This window comes from Phalacrocorax carbo, chromosome 13 (assembly GCF_963921805.1).
Source record: "Phalacrocorax carbo chromosome 13, bPhaCar2.1, whole genome shotgun sequence".
Classification (NCBI taxonomy): domain Eukaryota; kingdom Metazoa; phylum Chordata; class Aves; order Suliformes; family Phalacrocoracidae; genus Phalacrocorax; species Phalacrocorax carbo.
Genome location: NC_087525.1, coordinates 18,730,624 through 18,753,309, shown reverse-complemented (window position 1 = coordinate 18,753,309; position 22,686 = coordinate 18,730,624). Strand labels below are relative to the sequence as shown.

The following is a 22,686-nucleotide window of genomic DNA, read 5'->3' as shown; positions in this document are numbered from 1 at the left end:
ATAGGTCAGTGTTTTATGGGAGTTCTGAAGGGGCATCAACAACCTCTCTATTCCTGACTAAGGAGCAGATTTCTCTGAATGCTAGTAGATTTCCTGTTCCTGCCTCCAGTATATCCTTTCCTCGTGTTTTCACTGGAGTAAGTGGTTCTAAATTCCAACACATTCCCACCTTTTCATTTTGTTTTGTTCCTTTTTGCCAGTGCTGCCTGAGAGTTTAAAGCGTGCTGTAGCATCTAAGCTATTTCCATCCTCTGTTGCCCTGATCATCTGCCTCCCTCGCTAAGAGGACGTAGAAGATTTGCTCCTAATTAACTAGGTGTAATTCTTGGCCAAATCCACTGTCTCCAGAATGCACTGTGGCATAAATCCACTCCAGAAAGGGCTCCCTTCTGCCACTCAGCGACTCCTGTAGCGGAGTTTCCTTGCAGTTGGTGAGTGACTGAGGGTGAGGCAACACAAACTGTCATGTGAAGTGAGTAATGGGCAGTAAGTGAGGGAAGAAAAAAAGCTGCTTTTTATTAAGCCAATGGATTTTTATCAGCCTGTTCCATTCTTTTGTGCCAAAGGTGTCTTCGGAAATGCTGCTCAGCAGACTTGGCCAAAAGTGAGCTCATTTCCTAAGGTGACCTTCATGTTTGATGCTGCAGAACACCAGGAGTTAACCCCTCCAAAATCAGAATATAAATATAGGAAATGCCCATTAGATTGAGTTGAGGGGCAGCATAGGCAACACGTAAAAAAAAATTTACAAGACTGAACAGCTTCAAACTGACCAATTCCCTTCTTAGATTTAATAACGGTTAAGACTTCTGTTGTAGCCTCTAACCCTAATAAATATGAAGAGGCAGTAAGCAGAAAACACTGAAAAAAAAACCCCAAAGGATTGTTAATAGCAATACAATAACGATCAACCCTCTGGAAAGCACCCTAGCCAATCGAGTAAAGTAACTTTACAGTCTGAGGTCAAGGAGACAGTCAATGGAAAAGATCTTTGGAAGCGAGACCAATGGTGGCAAGGTGCAGGGCTGAAAATTGGGAATGCACCCTGGAGAGGGCTGTGCCACCTGTGGGTTTTCCACAGGGAGACCTGGAAGCTGCATAATGTAAAGTTTTCTGGGTCTCATTTGCCTGGGTTCAAATCTGAGGAGAGTTTGACCTCAGGAAGCTGCACGCAGCTAATCGAGGAGGCAGCGGTGGGGGGGATAAAGTCCAGATTCCTTCCAACAAGTCTAATCTCCGGCAAGCGCGCGCAGGAGCCGTTTCCCGTTCCAGCTCCGCGGCAGAAGGCGGCGGCCCCAGCTCCCCGCCGCAGCCTCCGGAGCGGGGGAAGCGGCAGCCGCGGGAGGGGGGCATTGCCGGAGCGGAGGGAGCGGCCGGGCCAGCCGCTGGGTAGACGGGCGGAGGGGCGGAGGTTGGCACCGGGGAGAAGCGCGTACCCGGAGAGGGGCTGGGGGGGGGGGGGGGGGGGGGCGGGGAGCGGGCTGAGGGCTGCGCCCCACCCGCCGGCGCTTGCCTCCTCCTGTTTTTAAGGGTGCTAGAGAAATTCTGGGGCATGTTCTCCTCCCTTATTTCTCTCCCCTCTTTTTCCCTTTTCCGAAGAGAAAAATCAAGGAGGAGAGATGAGGAAAGGAAGGAGAAAGTGAAATTCTAAGATGCTGCTGGGAACTTTGATCCCTTCCCTTACATCCCCTTCCCTACATAGAAATGGAAGAGGCACCCCGCTCCCTCCGGTGCGGAGCGGCTAGTGCCCTGCTCGCGGGGAAACCCAGCTGCAGAGCCCGGGGAGGAGGCAGCCGCTGAGCCCGGCAGCGAGACGAGAACGTGATGCTTGAAGAAGCTTCTGCCCACTTTGTACAGGAAGGATGGAGATCCTCAAAGTACTCCGGCTCCTGGTACAGCTCTTGAGCCTGTTATCCTGTCTCAGATGTCTTGAGGTAAGAAATGGTTAGTCTTCTGCTTGCAGGAAGTCACATGGCTCTTTTAATATCCTCAAAGTAGATCTTTTTATTACTTGAATATGTTTTCCAAAGCATCTAAGCAGCTGTGGTCTCTGGGAAGGGCTGGGGAAGGTTTTATTCTGTTGTGCCTGTGAAATTCAGAAAAAGCAGGATGCACAAGGGCTTGCAGATGCTTTGGCTCAGGTTTCCTATGTTTCTCAAGCGCTGCAGTGACCCTGGCAGGAGAGATCCTTTGTTTCTGTTTTTTGCTGATTGACTGATTACCCCTATTGCTGTTATGGACAGATGATTTATAGCTACATGGACCTGGGGCAGTGACTGCAGCACAGGCTATTTGCACTAAAATTTGGTGGTGGGGATGGTCAGCATTAGGGGATTTTGGAAGCTGCTATGGGAACTGGCAGCAACTAATCTTTCGGTAGAAGGGAAACATATTAGTTGGACTGCAGTTCTTTCGTTTACGGTCTGTCTCAGAGAAGAGCAGGTCCAGACTTCCACATATAGCCTGTTATTTGTCCAATCCATACCTCTATTACCTGCAAGCTTATGTGTGTGCAGGGGCACACTAAAAGCTAGGATTTGGGGGACCAGGATTGTGGCTCAGTCACCTGCTTGGTGCAGTCACAAAGGTGTAGCTTAGCTCACTTTCCTCTCTTTGCAAAGAGCTTTGAGATCCTGATAAGTCCTTCAGCATTGTCGGTTCACAGACCATTATGTGGGCTTGCAACAGCCTGATACAGGCAGGTAAGATGGATTTTTGGCTGAAAAGGGCTTTTCAGTTAAATGCTGTGTTATCTGTGCATCCCCTTGTACATACACACCTGAGATCTGATCTGCTGTTTCTGAACCATGTCAGGAATTCATCTTCAATATGCAGTGCCACATTCTGACTTCTGGAGGGTGGTGCCAGAGCTTGGCCGTGGTTGTCAACACCTCCTGGACCTTATTCATAGGTTTGATTTTAAAATGACATCTGCTACAAGTAGGTGTCATGCTTGTCAGATATCTATGGGAACCATCTCTGCTTATTCCAGAAGTGGATTTGGTTTAACTCCAAATTTTACTCTTTCCTTTTTCCAGGGAGAGGTGAAGATGAGAGAAGTAAAATTATGGCATTTTGAAGAAAACCAGAACCATTTCCAATAGCTAGTAATCTTTACATGCACACCTCTGCTCTGTGAATTACAACTCCTTGTCCATATAAAAGTATTAGAAATGTTCATTTAAAAGTATTTAGAAATTCATTAAACTACAAGGAGCTAGCAGAAGCAGGTACAGTTTCTTCTTTTCACTCTGGGTCTGTGAAGGTCTTGCACCTGCCTGCACACCATGTAATGGTGTTGAGTGGAGATCCCTATCTCTCAGCCAGCAGTCAAGTTATAACCACCAAAAACACTACCTACAAGAGGAAATGCAGTTTTGGGGATGGACAGGATGCTGGAACTCTGAAGGCTTTGTTTCCTATTTCTTTGTTCTTAGCTATTTAACCCTGTTTGGATAATAACACCATAGGCCATATCATATTCTCATGTATTAAAACCAAAATCCTCAAAAAGCCTTGCTGTATTTTTCCCTTTAGGTGTTTCCCACTTTGTACATGGATGTTTATTAGTATTTTAACAGGGATCCCTGGGAGCATCTTCCCATCATGTAGGTATATCTCTGCTGCTGTGGCTATAGATAGTTTGCCTTATAAACAGAGAGAGAATGAGTGGCTATTCGTTATTTTTATTACTGGTAACAATGTTTCTCTTCTAGTTTTTCTTTCTATAGGCACCTCACTCAAGCTTCCAATTCTACTGGAAAAGAACAAGCAGAGCCCTGTAATGTAGCGCTTAGATCAAGGGTAAATCTCTGCAAGCCAGTAATTACTCATCTTGCTGTTAGTGGGCAGAGCTGTGATTGGATTTGAAGAGGAGCAATGGGGAGAGTGGGGAAGAGGCTGGTTACTAGGGTGTGTTTGCCTAAAGCAGCAAAAGTCCGAGCTGCTTTTAGGACATGCCCATGTTTATTTCATCGGATAATCATCTCTCTGCTTTTGCTCTGTTTCTTTTCCCAGGCTTTCCTGGGATCCCAGCCCAGCCAAAACCATTTGCAGAGTGCAGGTAAGAACAAGAAGTTATTCATTCAGTCATCGGGCAGATTCTTTCCTACAGTGGTGATCTGAGACCATAGGTACGAAGAACCACTGCTGCCTGGCGTTCCTCCTTTCTGTCCTTCACTTCTTCAGTCTTTTCTCCTTCCTCGGTGTCTGTTTATCTCCTTCTCCAAAATGCCCAGACCACTTTCAAGAGTCTAATACTCTTGCAGTTCCCTACTCCTCCCACACGTTCTTTTCCTTTCATCGCTTTCTCTGCCTTAGACTTTTTTGCATGCTCACCTTTCTTCTGTTCTAATAACTACTGAATTGCCATACAGCCCCTCCCAGGGTCCCAGCTGATGCAAAGTGCATGGTGTGTTTTCCAGACACCTACCTGTAACTGCTTCTCATTTTTGTGCCTTGCAGTTAACCTTCAGCTGCAACTCACTCCCTCTGGGCTCGGCAACGGCTAGAAGGCAAATGGCATGAGGCAAAGTTCTTTGTAACCTTGCTGTTTGCCCTACGTGTCTTTACGGCAGAAGGGTTTTCTGGAAGTGTTTGCTTCTTTTTGTTTATTCAGTGAACAGAGCTGTAACTGTTACCCCTTTCTGAGTCTGCTTTTCCCACGTTACGCACTTGAAAAAGCCCTCCCTCCCACAGAATTTGGTTCTGGTTTACCTCTTTCTTATTTCAGGTTCATGAATGGAGAGTGTTCTTCTTTTGTTAAAGGCCATATTAAATTCATTGCCGGGGTTTCTTTGCATGAGATATTGCACATGGGCACCAGCCTGGAACATTGGCACCTGCACTCCCCCCACCCCAAAATAGGGTCCCCTTCCCTTCCTGTACATTGGCCAAGTTCACGTAAGCCAGGTGATATGCTAAGGTGTATAGGGAACACCTATACAATGAAATACAATGTCATTTCCCACCTTCGCACTCTATAGAATGAAATTATAGCTGATTTTAAACTCTTCTCAGTTTCAATCAATTTAGGCAATTAATCTTCTAAAGAGCCTAGGATCAAATTTAAGAGTATCTTGTTCCTGTGCCAAAGCAGGTGGGGAAGGAAGTGGAGGAATGTGTGCCAGGCTGAAGTGCTGCTTGAACATCTATTGAAATAAACAGTAATGAGAACTGGTTCAAATTGTCCATGTCCAGTTGTCCCCATGTTTCAACTGGCCCATGTCTGGGCCCAGAGTTACACATTTCAAAAGTCTATCTGGGCAGTTCATGACCTTCAGATCAGTTTGGTTTTTAGACAGTGCATATTATAAACACTCTGCGCAGCAGCCTTGGAGAGTGACAAAATTTAAATGAAGCAGGTAGCAATCAAGACCGCAGACAAGGGAGGTGTTTCAGGAGATCAGCTTGTATCTCCTACATCGTCTGAGCCTTGGTGTGTGATGACTTGAGTGATGCTAACAGCTCCCTTCCTGTGCCCAGCGTCCAGTGTGTGTGGTGTTGGACCTCTTGGGTATTACAATGGCTCGCTAGCGGTCACTGAGGCCGGGGCAGAGTGCCTCAACTGGGCAGAGTTCCCCGATTATGTTCAGCAGTACCCAAACCGTGGCTTGGGGGACCACAACCACTGCAGGAACCCGGATGGGGGAACTACACCCTGGTGCTTCTACCGGCTTGCGTCAGGGGCCATCGGATGGGCTAACTGCGACTGTAACCAAGGTAAGGGCTGCTGCGTGTCTTTGCCAGTGCCCAGACTGCACTGTCTTGGGGGGGTCAGGCCAGAAATGTACACTGCACAGACTTGCAAGCAGCAGGTGGGACACCCTGTGAAAGAAGCACAGTACAATAACTGTCTCAAATTTGTCAAAATAATTAGGACTAGAGACTAGCCTGTGTGGGGAGAAGAATGTCTATATATAGTAGTGGGGTAGATTTAAGCTGATGTAGCCATAATGCCTTGTATAGATGTTTTTATTCTCATATAAGAAGACTTCATTTTTTTTACTGTAAACTTAAGCCACTTTGAAAACAGTTTCAGTTATGTGGAAAACAGCCCACTCCTGCTCCTTAAGCGACCAAATCAGACGTCTCCTCATGTAATTACAGCAGTTCAAATGTGAGAAGGAAAAAAATCTTCTGTGGCTGACACAAGGACTGCTGCTTATTTTGAGGCATGCAAGGGAGCTGAGCTCTCTCAGTACCCTGACTCCAGTGCAGCACTCTTTGAAACATTCTGTTTGTCCTCCTGTTTTCTGACTTTCCTCCCTTTACCTGCATTTTGAAAAGCAGGTAAGCACTGGTTTAATACATGAAATTACAAAGTCTTTTCCCTTTTCAGTGGAAGTGCTTTCAAAGATGTCTTCATTAAAGGGAATGATAGAACAAGTGTAGTCATGCTGTGTGCCTGCATTGAGGTACTACAGGCAGAGGTGTACCCTTTTCACAGTATATAATTGAGTGAGGAGATGTGCTTTCTAAACAGTGGTAGATATTTGTAGTGCAGTGGGAATTGAAAGGGCATTTACATTGGCACTTCCTTTTCTTAGAGAAATTAAAGAGGATTCACCTGCTGTTATTGAACATCTAGCTGTAGCAACAGCGACTCTCATAGGTGAGGTGATCAATGGAAAATAAATCAGTGGAGTGGCGTAGGAATTAGAGAGCCTGCCATTTCCATACCCCTTTCAAGGTGGCATGTAAAATCACCTCCATTTCACAAAAGGAAAATCCTGGATCTGTGGCAGAACCGTTTCCTGCCAGTAGTACCATGGCTTTGAAACGGACATAGCACTAGCCATCCTCCCGAGCTGCAATTGCTGGGACCAGGAAAGTGCCATGTCCTGCACTCCTTCATACAAGTCACTTCAGTGGCAGCACCATCAAAACATGGATGAGAAAAGCCAGGTGCAGTTCAAGTCCGAGACTTGCTGATCTGAAACCTCCATCAGAAGATACCAGCTTCCCCCCCCCTTCTCCTTTGGAAGGTGCTGTGCGGTTGGCTGAGGACAGCAGTGTGGAGCTGTACTTCAGTGGACTCTGGGGCACCATCTGTGCTGACCACTGGACTGACTGGGATGCTAGTGTTGTCTGCAGGCAACTAGGTCTCAGGTAGGAACCTCAGTCTGCTTGTGAGAGTTACATGCTCATGTGGCCTTGGAAAGAACAGTCTCTCTGGTTACAGACCCTCTGGCATAATGCATTGGCTGGGGGACAGGAGTTTGTTTTGTCTGCTCATTTCCCACTTACCAGGGTCCTTTCCTACTGTTTTCTTTCAGTGGTTGTGTCAAACACAAACCTACATTTGTAAGAACTTTTTAAAGCAGTAGTTTCTGCTTGGTGCTCCAGGCTGTGATGAGTGAGCTGTAAGATTGTAACCCCTTTTTAGTATTACCAGCTGGAGTCTGTGTAGTGATCTATTAGAAATTTTGAAAGTGTGAACCCTCTGGGAATCTGGGTTTTGGACCTTCGAACTTCCAAATAGCAGGGAGATAAGGTCCACAGAGAAGGAAGAAGGGGATGCAGATATTTGCATGTTTGAAACTGTTGATGGGTTCGTTTATCACTCTCAAATGAGGGTGCCATTTCTGACTATACCAACTCTTCTGCAGTAAGTAGGAAGACAAAATAGGTTAGATGGTGGGAAGTGCTTTGTGTTTGCTTGTGCTTTCCCATTAGACCATACAGGGCCGCCCCCTTATGCACTCCTAAACAACTAGGCTGACTGGGATGTGAAATGCCACAACTGGGCTGGAGAGTCATGAGAACTGAGGGAAAACAATCGTTAGTCAAGCAGTGCTATGGCGTTTCATTGCTCTGTTGCTTTCTTTGTACCAGTGAGATCGGCACAGCTGGGAAGAAGAGTCATCCCGGACTGTGGCCTGTTCCCCTGCACCTGCAGTCAGCAAACTGCCATGGGGATGAGAAAGCCCTGCTGCAGTGTGGCTATCAGGAAGCTGTGTCAGGAGCTTGTAACCAGGGGAGTGCTGTGGTAACGTGTGTCCCTCCAGAAGGTAAATCTCAAAGGGAGGTTCACTCCATTTCTCGTATCAGTGGTGCTGATAGGATGTAAAATCTAAGGTTGTAAAGCTGTGGAGAGCAAACCATTGGAGCATGTTCTTCTTTCTCCTGCTATACAGGTGGTTATCTTCCTTCCAGTGGAAAATTATCCATCCTTTCCCAACCCCAAAATCTTAGAGTGGGAATACTTCTACAATCACTGAAAGAAGGCTGTTGCTTATGACCACACCCCCTTTTAATCAAACCAGGATTTTGTCTGCAGGCAGCAAAGTCCTAGTCACTGTAGCAACAGTTAAAGAACCAGCCCTGGACCAGTGGCACCTGTACTATGGGCTGCAATCATGGATGCTTCTGGGAGGGCTTTAGAGGGGAGGATGTGGCAGGGTGGGACAAGAGCATCCCAAGACCTCCTCTGGCTGGTGAATGGTTCTACACCCTGAACTGCTGGATGTCCTTTATCTCTGTCTTGCTCTGTTGTGCTCTTTCCCTTTCTTGAAGCACAGGTGTAGGTGCCCCACTGCGTTTAGTTGGGGGAAAGGAGAGCTTTGAAGGGCGAGTGGAGGTTTACCATGATGGCAAGTGGGGTACCATCTGTGATGACCAGTGGGACGACCGGGATGCTGAAGTAGTTTGTAGGCAGCTGGGACTCAGGTAATTTCCCTGCTCTACCTAATAGAGTGGTAACAGAGGTAAGCAGAATGAAGAACATGACAGCATGTACTTTCTCTGTAGTACCAGCCCTTTCTATGGGAAGTGTACAGAAACCCCAGGAAAGATAATTCTGGACTGACCACCCTGTAAAGGGATTTTGTACTTAATTCCTGTCAGTTTTATGGGTTTATGCTGTGGAAAAAAAAAAAAACCAACAAAACCAAACAACTTGGTGCTTCCCTATCCAAGGTCTGTTTATGTTTATCCCTGTTTGTTATTTTTGCACACATGTCCTAATGCAAATTTTCTTGGCCTCAGTGATAACTTGTCATGGTGATTTCCATATGTGAACTGCAGACATTTACTTGGTTAAGTTTAAACATGTCCAGTTTCACTGGCTGCCCTTATCGTCTTCAGAAAAGAAAGCAAGAGAGAGCACCTTGTTCTCATCTATGCCATTCAGCACTTAACATGGGAGCTGTTGTATACTAAGCATTCTTGAAAATCAAATCAGTACAGAATTGTTTAAAATAGATCATTCCATTTTGAGATCCCTCAAACTTTGGGAGTTTTGCCTGTCACTGAGATTGAAACACCATTGTCCTCTGAACTGTTCACGTTACAGGCATATTTTTGTTATGTGTTGGAAGGTTTTGTTACAAAACTTTCCAATAAGGTATTTTGATTAACAGCTGGCAACACCGCTGTGTCAGAAATACCCATTATCTTTGGAAGGACCTTCCATATTGTGAGCATATGTGTCTGTACCATTTGCAGTGGGAACCCAAAAGCCTTGTCATGGGCTCACTATGGGCAGGGATCTGGCCCAATCCTGCTGGATGAAGTGGAGTGCTCAGGCAATGAACTCTCACTTGACCAGTGCAAGAAGAGTGACTGGGGACAGCAGAACTGTGACCACATTGAAGATGCTGGGGTATCCTGTGACCCTTTCACAGGTACAGATCTACAGCTCTGTGTCGGTCAGATGTGGTCTGTCTTACTCCCATATTACACAGCTTGCTCAGCAGATAGCTCCCCTGCTTCAGGATCCTGCAGGGCTCCTATGTATGGCTCCCACAAGGGCTGCCAGATGTGGAGGCAGAGAGCAAACAGCAGGTGGGAATGGATCAGAGCTAGGCTTGGTGGTGTTCCTATTGCTTTCCACACATGCCATGGAAACGCTGAGGTGAATCATCCCCTGACAGATGGACATGTCTGGGAGCAATGAACATTTGATTTTTGAGTATCCACGGGTATCTGTGTCTTTGGTTTCTTTCACTCATGGGCTGCACAGAGACTTCGACAGTGCGGCACAGGCTGTTTCTTTTCACCCCCACCGAGTGCTGATCTTTCCTTCTCCCACCACTTGCAGAGGGCACTGTCAGGCTGGCTGGTGGCCACAGCCCCAGCGAAGGCAGGGTAGAAGTTTATTACAATGGAGCCTGGGGCACAGTATGCGATGATGGCTGGACAGACCTCGGTGCCCAGGTGATCTGCAGGCAGCTGGGCTTCAGGTAGGACTGAGAGCATGGGTAGTGTCTGTGCTTCCTAATTTCAGGGATTAGATTCCATTCCCCTTAACTGGGATAGGCTGGGCCTTATTCCCTTCAATGCTGTCTTTTCTAGAAGGATTATTTCCATTGTACAACTTTATTCGGGAAAGATTAGTAGGTATTCACACCCTTTTCCAGGGGAAAAAAAAAATCTTTATTATCTCTTGCTTCAGCTTGTTTTGAAAGCAGATAACAGGCTTGATACTGTCTTTATGATCTCCTCACCAAAGTCACAAAATTGTCTCGCTACACCTTAAATTTCCAGGTGTATCAGCTCAGCACTGCCACTCCCTCTGCTCTGTCAGCTAAATGTTATCACCCATCTGCTCTGTCAGCTAAACGCATCGCCCACTTCAGTAGTTGAACGAAGACCGTCGGGGCAAAAAAAGAGTAGCATTAGGGATTTTTTGGTAATGCTTTTCTTTCAGCCCATTGCTGAACTGTCATCCCTCCAGGTGCGAATTTGGGGAATATTTAAAATCAGGAGACTGTAGCCTTGGAGCCAGTAAACTAGTTTTTATGGATTTTTAAAATATGATTAGGGCATCCTTGTAAAATTTATAGACTAAGAAAAGACTAAACTGAATTCTTCCCTTTGAGTTCAGCTGCATACGGTGTTTGTCATCTCTTGTAGCGCCTAAAAGTTTGCAGCTTTCTGCATTTCAACTCCTGGTTTCTACTTCCTATAAAAAGAAAGATAATTACTTAAATGTTGATATTTTTGATACCTCATCTACTAACCCCTCCCCAAATTGATGTACCTGGTGTCACATCTGCAAAGCAGCCTCTGTGGTATAGCTGGCCCTCTGTGCTACTATGACTGTGCCTTTGACCAGACACTAGAAAATGGACTGGTCTGAGTGGGCCTCCCTCGAAACAGAAGCTGGTGAGATGTGCAAGCTCCTTGACTTCCATTCTGTGTGTCACTGAGTGGTTTAGGTCAGGAGGCCACCGATATCACAGTTGAGCTCTGCAGGGAAGTTTCCCTTTGGGTCTGAGCTTGGGTCCCTCTGTGGGATTAATGAGTTTTAATGAATGTTATGTTGTGTTTCCTTCCTCTAGTGGTCCTGCTACCTTGGCCTCTGAAGGGGACTACGCTGCTGGCCAAGGCTTTATCTTACTGGATGATGTGGCTTGTCTGGGGACAGAGCTGTCCCTCCTGGACTGTCCCCACAGCAACTGGGGGCAGCATGACTGCTCACACACTGAGGATGTGGGAGTCCGCTGTTCCCCAGAGAGCAACACAGTCATGGATGGCAGCCTGGGTAACTCACCTTGCCCTAGACAGTGGGGAAGTGTCACCTGCTGGTCCGTTCCTTTGGAAGCTCTAGCAGATGAGGGAGTTTTCCCTGTGCTGTCTCAGTGAGGGGGCTGCTTCTTGAGGAAGACTCCAAGGAATGAGCCCTGGCTGTCTTGGGGCACAGCCACAGAGGTGTGGCTCAACCAGACCTGCAGAGAAAGTGAAACTGGAGAGAATTGTTTTGGTAATCTCTAAAACAAACCTGAGGGGCTGAGGAATGGTGGCTCAGTGTGCCATTGCTTGCAAATGAGACACGTCAGCCCCTTGTCTGTGGGAGCATGGGTCCCCTTTAACTAGATCCTTTAGGAAACTGGTGTAGTTACATTAGTGTCACACCTTGCCAAGACAAGAGGACTTCAGATATGAGAGGTTGTTGTGTGGAAACTGGCACTCTCTTGTGTAGGTGACACACTTGTAATTAAAATTGTGAATGTATTTCAAGTTACCAAAATTCCATTATTTATATGTGGTCTGATATTCTGCCCTTTTCCTACTGCAGGAGACTTTCCAATTGTCAGACAGTTTTTCTAGAAATAGATGGCATCCATCTCTTTTGTTTTTCCTGGATGTAGAACTTGCCTAGGATAACAAAACAGTTTTATAATTTAGTGGATTTATTTCCAAGGCATGTTTAAGCTTGTCCTCTCTTGGCTCAGGAGTTAAAATCTTTCTGTTCTTGTTCTGTTTACTCAGCTTTTAGAATATGATCCACTAATGATTTCCAGTATATATTAAATAAATTAATATGTATGTAGTCTTCTGAGCCACCACAAAGGTGAAATGAGGGACATAATCTTCTAGCCTTCATATAGAAACACTCTTTTTTTTTTTTTTTTTTAAGCTTACTGATGTCTGGCATTCATCTTTTCCTATAGAACCCAAGTTCTGTGCACCTCACACTCTCAGGTATTTTTGCTTACAGCAGCCCATGTGTTTTCTGCTGCAGGACCTCCTGTGCGGCTGGTGGATGGAGAAAGCACCAAGGAAGGACGGGTTGAGGTATTCCTGAATGGGCAGTGGGGCAGTGTCTGTGATGACAGCTGGACAGACAGAGATGCTGCAGTAGTTTGCAGGCAACTTGGATTCAGGTAAGAGCTCTGGTACATGCATCTTATAGATAGAAACAGTTCTCAGGGGGATCACTTCTTTCTGGACCTGTTTCTGGGGGCTTCATTTCTTAGTTTTTGCACACCTGCGTATGCTTGTGGGAATAGGGTCCTGTTCTTACAGTGCCTTCAGCAAGTACTGTACTACTGTCTGTGTGCAGAGTGACATGCATGTAAATATCATTTCTCTTAAAGTGTGCTGGTGCATCAGGTTCACCTGGCTCCTACTTATTGCTGATTAGCCACCCTCTCTCTAATTGCAGTGGTACTGCAAAAGCCAGGGCAATGGCTTATTTTGGTGAAGGCCACGGGCCAATTAATCTGGAATACATAGAATGCAGTGGCACGGAGCACACCCTGGGGCAGTGTGTCAGACCTGACACTGGGATTCACAGCTGCTGGCACAGTGAGGATGCTGGTGTGATCTGTGACTATGTGGAAGAGAAGGTCCAAGACATCAGAAGAACAGGTGATGTGCCCATTTATTCTATGCAGAAATCTGGGGCTCCAGTTGTAGTATCTCTGCATGCTTTTATGCTTTTCCCCTGTAGTTCTTCTCTTCTTTGGCTGAAACTTCACCTACAAAATAAGCATGTCCTGTCCTGCACCTCCTACTTTTCCCTTGTTTTCATTGTCCTTTCTTAGGAGCACAGGGTGCTCCAGAATGAGGAGGTCCACCACGTCAGGCCTTTGAGCCTGCAGAACTTCCCCACAGCCAAGTCACTGTACCCTTCCTTAGAGCTGTAACCATGAGCAAACTTTGTGGTTTAGTGCACTGAGGAAATAGCTGTAGAATAGGTCCCATTCCTTGCATAAGGCTACAGATCCTGGAGGTGAGCACCTCCACCAAAACTGAGGAAACATACGGGACCAAATCTTCTATGAATTCCATATGCATAACACAATGCAGTCAACCGCCATGAGGATTAATGCCCTCAGGAAAGGCAAATGGTATTTGGCTCTGTGACAGCAATTCTTGGTACTTAAGCTGAAGGGATCTATCCAACTGCTCTCTTTGCTGCACAGGTCCAGAATCTGGTGTGTGTGGGATGCGCCTGCTTCACCGTCGCAAGAAAAGGATCATAGGTGGAAACAAGTCTCTCAGGTACTACCCTGTAATTGCCAGGAAAGCCAGAACTGGTTCCAGCTTTCCTGCAGGCTCTGGAAATAGACTGGCAAATGCTGAATACATTCACACATTTTCACTGGTGATTTTTGAACTTGATTTGAATCAATGGGTCCATCTAGGGGAGAATGCATGCCAGATGGGGCAAAGTGGGTGGGAAACTAGGAAAACAGCTCCTGTGTGTGTGATGCCTATTACTCTCTGTCTCTTCTTCAGAGGTAGTTGGCCATGGCAGGCCTCACTACGGTTGAAGGGTTTTCATCGAGATACTCGTCTGCTGTGTGGAGCAACACTGATCAGCAGCTGCTGGGTAGTGACTGCAGCCCACTGCTTCAAAAGGTGCGTTTGCGAGTGGGGAGCCCCAAGGGATGAACAAGATAACCTCATGCAAGGCTGTTCTCCCAGCCCAGTGGAGCCACATGAGCAAAGTTTCTAAAACAAGACCTTCAGGTTATGATGTGTGTGATCATGGGGCACTTATGGGGATGACTCAATATAGGCTTGCTTTATCCTTCACTGCTTACATCTGCCCTCTTAACTTTGAGGCTTTACAACTTGAAGGGAATCAGCATTTTGACATTCCTCAGTGCTTTATGGAACTGTGAACACAAGGTCACACACCTTGCAACTGTTGTAGCCCTTTTTATAGGGGACAAAAAAAGTGTCTTGTGCATGGGACACCCATTGACCCCAACAGCTGGCATTATCACATCTGCTAAAGAGGTCCCACAGTCCTGTAGCTGGCACTGTTTTATCAGTTTGTGAGGAGGTGGTTCAGTCTCATAGCAACTGAGACTGGCATGAGTCTGTTTCTCTCTTAGTAGGTGTTTCAAGACCCTGAGTTGCCTTTTTCTCCAGGTTTGGTGTTGATGTGCGGCGCTACCTGCTGCGGGTGGGTGATTACCACACAGGTGTGAAGGATGAGTTTGAGAGGGAGCTTCCACTGGAGCGGATTGTCCTCCACAGGAACTACTGGGCTGGCAGCAACGATAATGACATTGCCCTGGTCCGGGTGCGGGGCAGAGAGGGGCACTGTCTCTCCTTCAATCGCCATGTTCTGCCTGTCTGTCTGCCCGACAGGAAAGAGAACTCTGACATCAACAGGCAAGCTTGCATCATCTCCGGCTGGGGAGACACAGGTGAGTGTTGGGACTTTGAGGAGCAAGAAAGGTGGGTGAGTCTGGGTTCAGGAGCCTACACAGGCCATTAATTTATGACTGCACAAGTCAAGGTGTTCTTACTGCTCCTACGTTTGAGACAGCCTGTACATGTCCTCTTGCAGCACATTGCTATGGAGCCTGCTAGGTAAAAGGGAGCAGGGAGTATTCTAGAAAGTATTAATTACTAAATACTTAACACTCTCAAAGGAATATTTTAAAATGCTGGGCTCGGTGGAGTCCTAACATGTATGCATTAGCAAGGTCTGGAGACAGCTTTGAACTGTAAACAAAGCTTTATAACTGGCTGTCCAGTCCTTCCCCATTTGGGACTCAGAGATGCAACGCAGGGCTTGGGGCAAGGAGGCCCTTCTGGGGCTGCTGTGACTGGAGCAAAGCCCATATGTTCAGAAATTGTTGCTGCCAAAAGGCAAACACTGCCAGGAGCTTGTCTGTTGATTTTGGACTTACCCATCCTTTGTAGCTGTTACCCCAAGCGTTTAACTGCAAATATACATTTATCTTTGGGGTAAGTTGCACGAGATGCATCTGTCACTTTGGGGTATCTGGGGAGGATCAAGGAGCAACTTGGCCATGTAACGCCCTTAAGCTGTACTGGGACTTAATGGCTAGAATCCCTCCCATGCACCAAAGCCAGCTTTGCCAATGAGAGGTGCAGTTACCTACTACCTTGTGAACTTACTGTAAAACTTGGGCACTGAAAGGTCACGCTCCATTATAGCACAGGAACCTTACATTCTGAGCAAGTCTGGGGTAGTAGAGAGATTTGCACAATTAGAGACAAATCTGGACAAAGACGAAGTGAGCTCCCTTTGAATAGTATTTGGATGCCTCTGAAACATCTTCCAAAACTTCTCTGAGGACTGAGCACTTCACAAATATTACTTTCTTTATTCCCTTGAGAAAACACTGTCCTTGTTTCACAGAGGAGGAAATGGAGGCTCAGAGAGGTGAAACAAATTGAACAAGATTCAAGTTACTTGTTGGCAGAACCAGGAGTAAAACTCATCCTTTGATCTAACCTCTTCCCCATCTCTTTGATCTTACAGCTCTTTTTTTGTGGCCTGGCTTGGCAGCACTGTTTTCTGAAGTTCTGTTGGTTCAGAGATGCTGAGCTTGGCCTATTTCTGTGCTACAGTCTTGACATTAAATGTACAAACATCTGTTGTTGTGTGGAGCACCGTTGCTCTAGGTTGCTGCCGTTGTCTGTATGTGAATTGGTCTGGCTGCTCTGTTGTGTTCCAGGGAAGTCCTATTCGAGAACCCTGCTGCAGGGGGTGGTGCCTCTTCTCCCACGGGAAGACTGTGAGGTCCGTTATGGGCAGAAGTTCACTAACCGCATGATTTGTGCTGGGAACCTCTCTGAAGACAAGCGGGTGGACAGCTGTCAAGGTGACAGCGGAGGGCCACTCATGTGTCAGAGGTCAAACGGACGCTGGATCATTTTGGGGATCACTTCCTGGGGTTACGGCTGTGGTCGGAAGGATTCCCCTGGTGTGTACACAAAGGTCAGCAAATACATACCCTGGATCAAGAAAGTGACCAAGCTAAAATGAAAACGTCTGAGCTCTAGAAACTTCAATATACGGTCCTTTTGCCCTGCAGCAGCAGAAGGCTGTGGCTTCTGGCCAGTGACTGATGGAGATTTGTTGTCAGACACTGGGAAAAGACTATAATGTAGAAGTGAGAGAAAAACAGTTATGGCTGATTCTTTGAAGTCTTTGGTTTCACTTTAGTCCATAATCTCTGAGCAGAGAAAGCAGGCGCACGCTGGTAAGAATGACAAATCTATGTTGCTCTGACTATATGAGTCCTGTAATGCAATCACACTTGTTCTTTTGCCCTGGCATGCAGAAATGGTAGAAGTGGAGAGAGACCTGCCTCTGTAAATCTATTCCCATTTTTGTATGTTTGCATACTTGAAAAATGTTGCAAGGAGAGGTGAGATGCTTGGAAGATGGTGTCAGGCTCTGGCACAGTGGAAATCTTCAGATATTTTTTCATAACAGCTCTCTTCAATTCCAGGAACCAGAATATTTGACCTGAGCCGAGGAACAGGCCAACAGTTGGGTTTTTTTTTTTTTCCTTCCCTGTTATGTCTCTAGGGGGAACCTCCTCTCTTCTGAATAGTAGGTCTACTCCCATACGATCCCTTTAAAGTGTCTGCCCTTGCTAAGAGATGCTTGTCCCTCCTCCTGTAATCCTGTAGCACACATTTCCAGCTGCCAGATGCTATGGTTTTATTGCTGCTTTCTCAATATAGTGGTTCTTTTGTGTTTTTTTTTTCTTTCTTTCTTCCTTAAAGTAGCATCTCCTACAATCAGTTGTTGGTATGAGAGTGAATCTCCATTTTTAAGAGAGAACAGCTTTCTTGCCCTCATAGTTACTATGAAGAACTTTAAAATGTGACCTCAGAAGGCTAAATAGACATGTTATTTTTCTTTAAATCCACATGTAATGTTAATCTCAAACATAAAGATGTTGAGTGACAAATTAAGAGCACTGTGGGGACTTTATCTTGGTACCTTATTCACCATAGTTATTAGCTGCCCTTTTTTTGTGATGTTAGTTTTTAATATCTCTGCGTTCACAGTTCTCCCATGAAACATGGAAATACTCCTGGGGTATAGATACAGAACAAACACAGGGACTGAGTAATTTTCTTGCGGTGTAATGTGCTGCAAAGCAGCTTTCCGCTTTCCTGAAGTGTGTCCTATTGTTGCAACGTCTGGGCTATGCTTCCTCTCTTCTCTTCTTTGCATTATTTCTCTTTTCATTCCTCTCAGTGGGAGTAAACTGGCTTAACTTGAGGGTATGCAAGCAGTGCCATCAAGCTGTAGTTCTCAGCCTGAACAAAAATAATGCTGAGATAAAGCAGACACGGTTGAATACTTCAACTTCTTCCTTCCCTCTTGTCCAAACAAATGAACAGAGTTTCTTCTTAGGCCTTAATCATTTTTGTAAGTTAATTTATTATTGTCAAGTAGGTAGAAAAATATAAAACCAGACAGAGGGGATAAGTGCGTTAACAGTTGTGCAATGCACAGTGTGTTCTCGCTGTCTGTAGACAAGCCAGAGACTAGGCGGGTCTGGTCAGGAGCAAGGGCAGTAAGCTTTGGTGTATAACCAAGGACTCAAATGTGGAGTAGTCATATGGAATGGGACACATGGAACCCGGGCCAGATGTGCATGTTTTGCGTTCGCTCTGTAGGGTAGGCAATGAATGGGTCAGGCATTGGCTTGCTGTCAGGAATGTCTATGCTCAAGGCACTGAGGTGTTCAGTACCTAGGTATTGCCAAGGCAAGAACAGAAGACAGAGCACAGCCTGTGGATTAGCAATGTCGTATTACAGGGCATGTGGTTACAGAGTCCTAGAAATTGCCTTGGATTCAATAGGTAGTGATTGCCTAAAGGTTTAATTTGTCTTCTGTAAAACAGCTTAATGTAAACGGGCTGACCTGGCTAGGTGGCCGATTTTTGTGTGTGAATGCTAAACTAAACAGTTCCATTTACCCTCTCCAGGGATTATAGGACAGTTGGGTTACCAACGCGGCAATGGACTGCAATGGAAACTTTATTTTCAAAGAGAATTGTAGGAATCCCCAAAACATGCAATGTCAGAACCCCTGCAATCTGGCCTTTGAGAGAGATCTGATCTGTTTGTGCCTCTTCTCGAGGAGCTGAATGTCTGCAGTGCAGCTTGTGCTGATAACCCGGTTTCAAGTGCCAGGCTTGATCCTTCCATAGCGCTGTGCTTGGCTCCAGGCTGGCTGTGTTGTCCTACAGCTGCTGGCAGGGAGTCCCTAAGACGCAGGCTGTAGACTGCTCCTTATCTCCCAGGAATTAAAATCACAGGAGGACCGAGGGCAATTATATTACAGACCTCTAGTCTTGCAGGGGATTAAATGCCAAGTTCCACACTGGCAGCAACAGTACCTGTCTGGGAAACATAGAGGGATGTGGCTTTTACCTTCAGCCTCCCCCAAGCCAGCATGCTACAGCAGCTCAAATGGAGTTTCTTTGCCTTAGGTGCTGTCACAACTCTAGTTTAACCTGGTTTGATCTTTCAATTTATACCCATAACCCCAACAGGCATAGAAACACCCAAAGGACTGAAACTATGATGTTATTCTCCTAAGCCTACTTAACCGGCTGCCATTCAGGAGTTAGAATAAGTTACCATGTAACATGAGTGAGAGAGAGACCTGGCAATGTCTTCTGAAATTCACATGTTCTAGGTCAAAATATTTCTTTCTCCTAGATCTTGTCACCAAAAAAGCTGTGAGAATCCTTGTAAGCAACATTCTGTAAGTCCTGCACGAGTCAGGAGGAGGGAAGGAAGCATCCAATCTCCTTCGCCTGATTTTACACCTTACTGGTACTGTAGGCAAGCCTGCCAATACCCTCCTCAGTTGTCCTAACCTGTTTCAGAGCACCACTATAGCTCTGTACTGATTACACTGGGACTGTGGCCCAAACCATACTCAGGTGCTTTGCCACTGAGGCTTACTGGAACTGCCCTGGTTGGATAAGCGGCACTCAGCCCCTCTAGGACTGTATTTTGTACCTAATGTTGGCCAGCAGCAGATGTTTCAAAGGACAGTACATGTGAGGTTGTACTGAACAAGTTTTAACAGCCTTTCCTTTTGGGGAGGTTTGCTTTTGGCCCGTTTAAATTAATTACTTGCATTACTACTATTATTATTAAAAATAGAAGTACAAGTACTCAGTCCTCTAGGTGTTGTACAAACACTATGCACTATCCTTTTGTGATTCTTCTTCTTCTAAAGCGTGAGAGTTTATACCCCTAACTTTTAAACAACTATTTAATGTAACCAGCCTTCCTCTTCCATTAAAATGTTTAATCCCTTATTTAATCCAACTAAACTCTCAGACTCAATATTTTCTGGCAATGAGAACCAATATAATTTTATTCTCCATAGCACATAAATTCTTTTTAGAGTTCCTGAATTAATTGCCTTTTGTTTCATTTAATCCAATCTGTCCCTGTGTTCTCAGCTGTGAGAGGAAATAAGGGGCCTGCCTTTATTTTCTCTGATGTCTATTACTCTAAGAGATAGTCCATTTTCTAAAACTGTGGCTTCTCTGTCTCTCTTCAACCCAAACTGTCTAGGCGTCTGATAACATGCTGACTGTCTCTGCATGTCTTCTCTTTCTGCAGGATCTTTAAGCTTTGGCAACCAGAACTGAATGCAGTTTGCCAGGGGAGGCTGTGCCATCTGCTGATTATTTTCAGTATTATTTTCTATAGTAGGCAATGCTCTAAGTTATTTCAGCACTGTGTATGTATTATGTATGTATGCTGGTGTTAGCTTTAAACTTGCTAGTGTGGTCTTGGTGGCAGCCTAGCTACAATGGGATGAAAACCCACCAAGGTTAATTCCCCCTTTGTCCCAGGCAGGCGCAGCAGCCCCTCTGAGCTCAGATGATTGCTTTAGATATGTCTGGGAGCATAATGCAGCGAGCACCTGAATAGCTGTGTAGAGCTTTGCCTTGGCTGACATACTTGTAGGGCTGGTAACAGTCCTCTGCAGCATTAGTTCATTGGATAAGGCTAACGCACGTAACAGTATTTCCAGGAGCTGAGAGCTCAGTCGCTGCTGCTGTTGGCTGCACGGTGCCACGTGGATGCTGTAAGACAAGTTCCCATAGCAGTGTGGCACATGCTGGTTATGTGAGAAAGGGAATGTCACTATAACTGGGTGGGAGCATTGGCAGGAGTAGACACATGGCTATGGTTAGGGGTCTAAGGAGCAACAATTAGTGCTCCAGGTATCCCTCTTTGAGGGAATACCCCAGTGCTCTGCAAAGGCTGACTCAGTGCTGGTGTCTTCCTGACCTGCAGTGCCTGCACTGGTACCCTTATCAGCCCCATCTTGACACCAGTCCTGGCTTTGGCCAGCTGAAGCTGGATTAAATATTTACCCCTTTCCCACCGCTGAACACTGTTCTGATGATGTCTATGAATTCTGTTCTATGCTGTAATTAATCAGGCAGCTGCTTATTACCCTGGACAGGATGTCTATTACCCTTGTAATCCTTGTACCCTTGTAGTGGAGAATAACGGATCAATACCTCAAAGGTATTAGTGGAGGCGTTGGTGAGGAACCAGGAACATGGATATTTGCTATCTCAGGGCTAAGAGAGGCAGGTCTGCCTTTTGTCTGTCTTTCTTCCTTTCTGAACCCAATATCCTGAAGTCTCTTTGTCCAAAAACAACTGTGGTGATCCATCAACTGCTTGAAGCCAGTTTTTTTCATGTGTACATTCAGCAATCACATGAAAGCTTTTGAGAGGTGAACTGCACTGCGGTATTTAACACCATCTTGATAGACTTGCTGGGAGTTGCTTGCAGCGGGAGGGACCAGACTGGACCCTGGTGGTAACCAACTTGGGACCACTCCCCGTGGAACGAAGCACTGTGACCTGGCCCAATGCACATCTCTTGGACCGTATTTTTACTTGCTCAGAAAAATATTTAATTTCCCACATCAAGGAAAAACAGTTGCTTGTGTAGTAGCCCACTCAGTCCTATTAAAATCCATTTCTACTAACCAGGGTCTGAGTACCTCTGAAATGAGTCAAGTGCCAAAATTATCTTGTTCCCTGGATCAACACCAATGGCTCACAAGGTATGCTAATAAATGGATTGTACTGTGACTGTGTGCAGCTCTGTCTTATTTTTAGTAAAGGAACCTGTTCCAAGAGCAGGTTTTAGGATTATTTTTTTTTATCACTGAATTAAGCTAATTAATTTTTTGCAGTAATGTTATTTTTAGAGCAGATTTAACATGCTAAAGCATGTTACAAAGTCAGCATCATGTTTGCTATCATTACAATGAAATGCAACAGTTCTTCAAATGCCACATTTTGTGGCCATTTGGAACAGGTGAGGGTTATCTGCAGATCAACTCATTGCACTTAAAAACTTAACAGGATTAGATATAGAAGCTTCATAATTTGTTGTTAGAGTTGATCTTTCTACACTACCTTTGAACAAACTTGTTCAGCATGATTTAGTCTCCTTTCAGTCTAGGATTCAGGTGTCACCACTCTAAGAATCAAAGCCAAAGTCTGGAAAAGTGGAAGCGGTAGGAGGGAAATGCAGCTTGAATGAGCCACCAATGCAAGAACACTGTTCTCCTCCCCTCCTCTGCTGAAGTCTGCATTGCTGTATAGAAATGCGTTTTGGAAAATAGTTCAGCTCCTTGCCAGGTCACTGCTACTGCACTGACTTTCCCAAGTCGTTAGGGCTAGATTGAGGTTTGGTGTAGCTGATGTCTGCAGACTCCAAGTACTGTAGTGTATAAGTTTTTGTGCATGCTGATTCCAGCCTGCTGTTGGCAACTGACATGCACTTACTGAAGAAAAAGCTGCTTGTGGTTAACAAGTTCTCTCGCTTCACGTCTGCCTTTGGGGTTTTCTACACCCACCTACATTTCGTCTCTTGCTTGTGCAGAACAGAGCTCACGGCTGAGGTTTTTGTGAGAATGGATGGCATGTGTATCAATGGGGGGGAAAGCAGAATGTAGGCATTTTAGACAGCCTTCCGTATGTCAGCGGGCAGTGTTTCTCCAAGTTGGTTCTACAACGCTCTTCTGTAGTTACTGCCTGGGAAAGAAACAAAGTTGAAACTGTGGTTAAGGTTGCAAGTCTGACAAGTCTCATGTTTTGTATTAAAGCACTTGACTGCTGCCTTCATGTGGTAAAAAGGCTTGGGAGGAGTTTATG

General features: G+C 45.6%; 1 protein-coding gene across 2 annotated transcripts; it reads left to right on the top strand.

Moving 5' to 3' along the window:
• The first annotated feature begins 1,336 nt into the window (after nucleotides 1-1,336).
• On the top strand, nucleotides 1,337-21,615 carry LOC104044389 (neurotrypsin-like). Of its 2 annotated transcripts, XM_064464979.1 has the most exons (16): nucleotides 1,337-1,411; nucleotides 1,600-1,934; nucleotides 4,018-4,063; nucleotides 5,485-5,721; nucleotides 6,987-7,110; nucleotides 7,837-8,012; nucleotides 8,523-8,670; nucleotides 9,448-9,626; nucleotides 10,043-10,184; nucleotides 11,286-11,488; nucleotides 12,470-12,611; nucleotides 12,893-13,098; nucleotides 13,656-13,734; nucleotides 13,972-14,094; nucleotides 14,614-14,894; nucleotides 16,179-21,615. In XM_064464979.1, exons 2-16 carry the CDS (start codon nucleotides 1,863-1,865, stop codon nucleotides 16,487-16,489), a joined length of 2,469 nt encoding a protein of 822 aa, XP_064321049.1. In that variant the 5' UTR covers nucleotides 1,337-1,411; nucleotides 1,600-1,862; the 3' UTR covers nucleotides 16,490-21,615. The 2 variants fall into 2 exon arrangements, with proteins under 2 accessions (XP_064321049.1, XP_064321048.1); XM_064464978.1 differs by lacking the exons at nucleotides 1,337-1,411; nucleotides 1,600-1,934 and having other exon boundaries at nucleotides 3,736-4,063.
• Nucleotides 21,616-22,686: the final 1,071 nt, after the last annotated feature.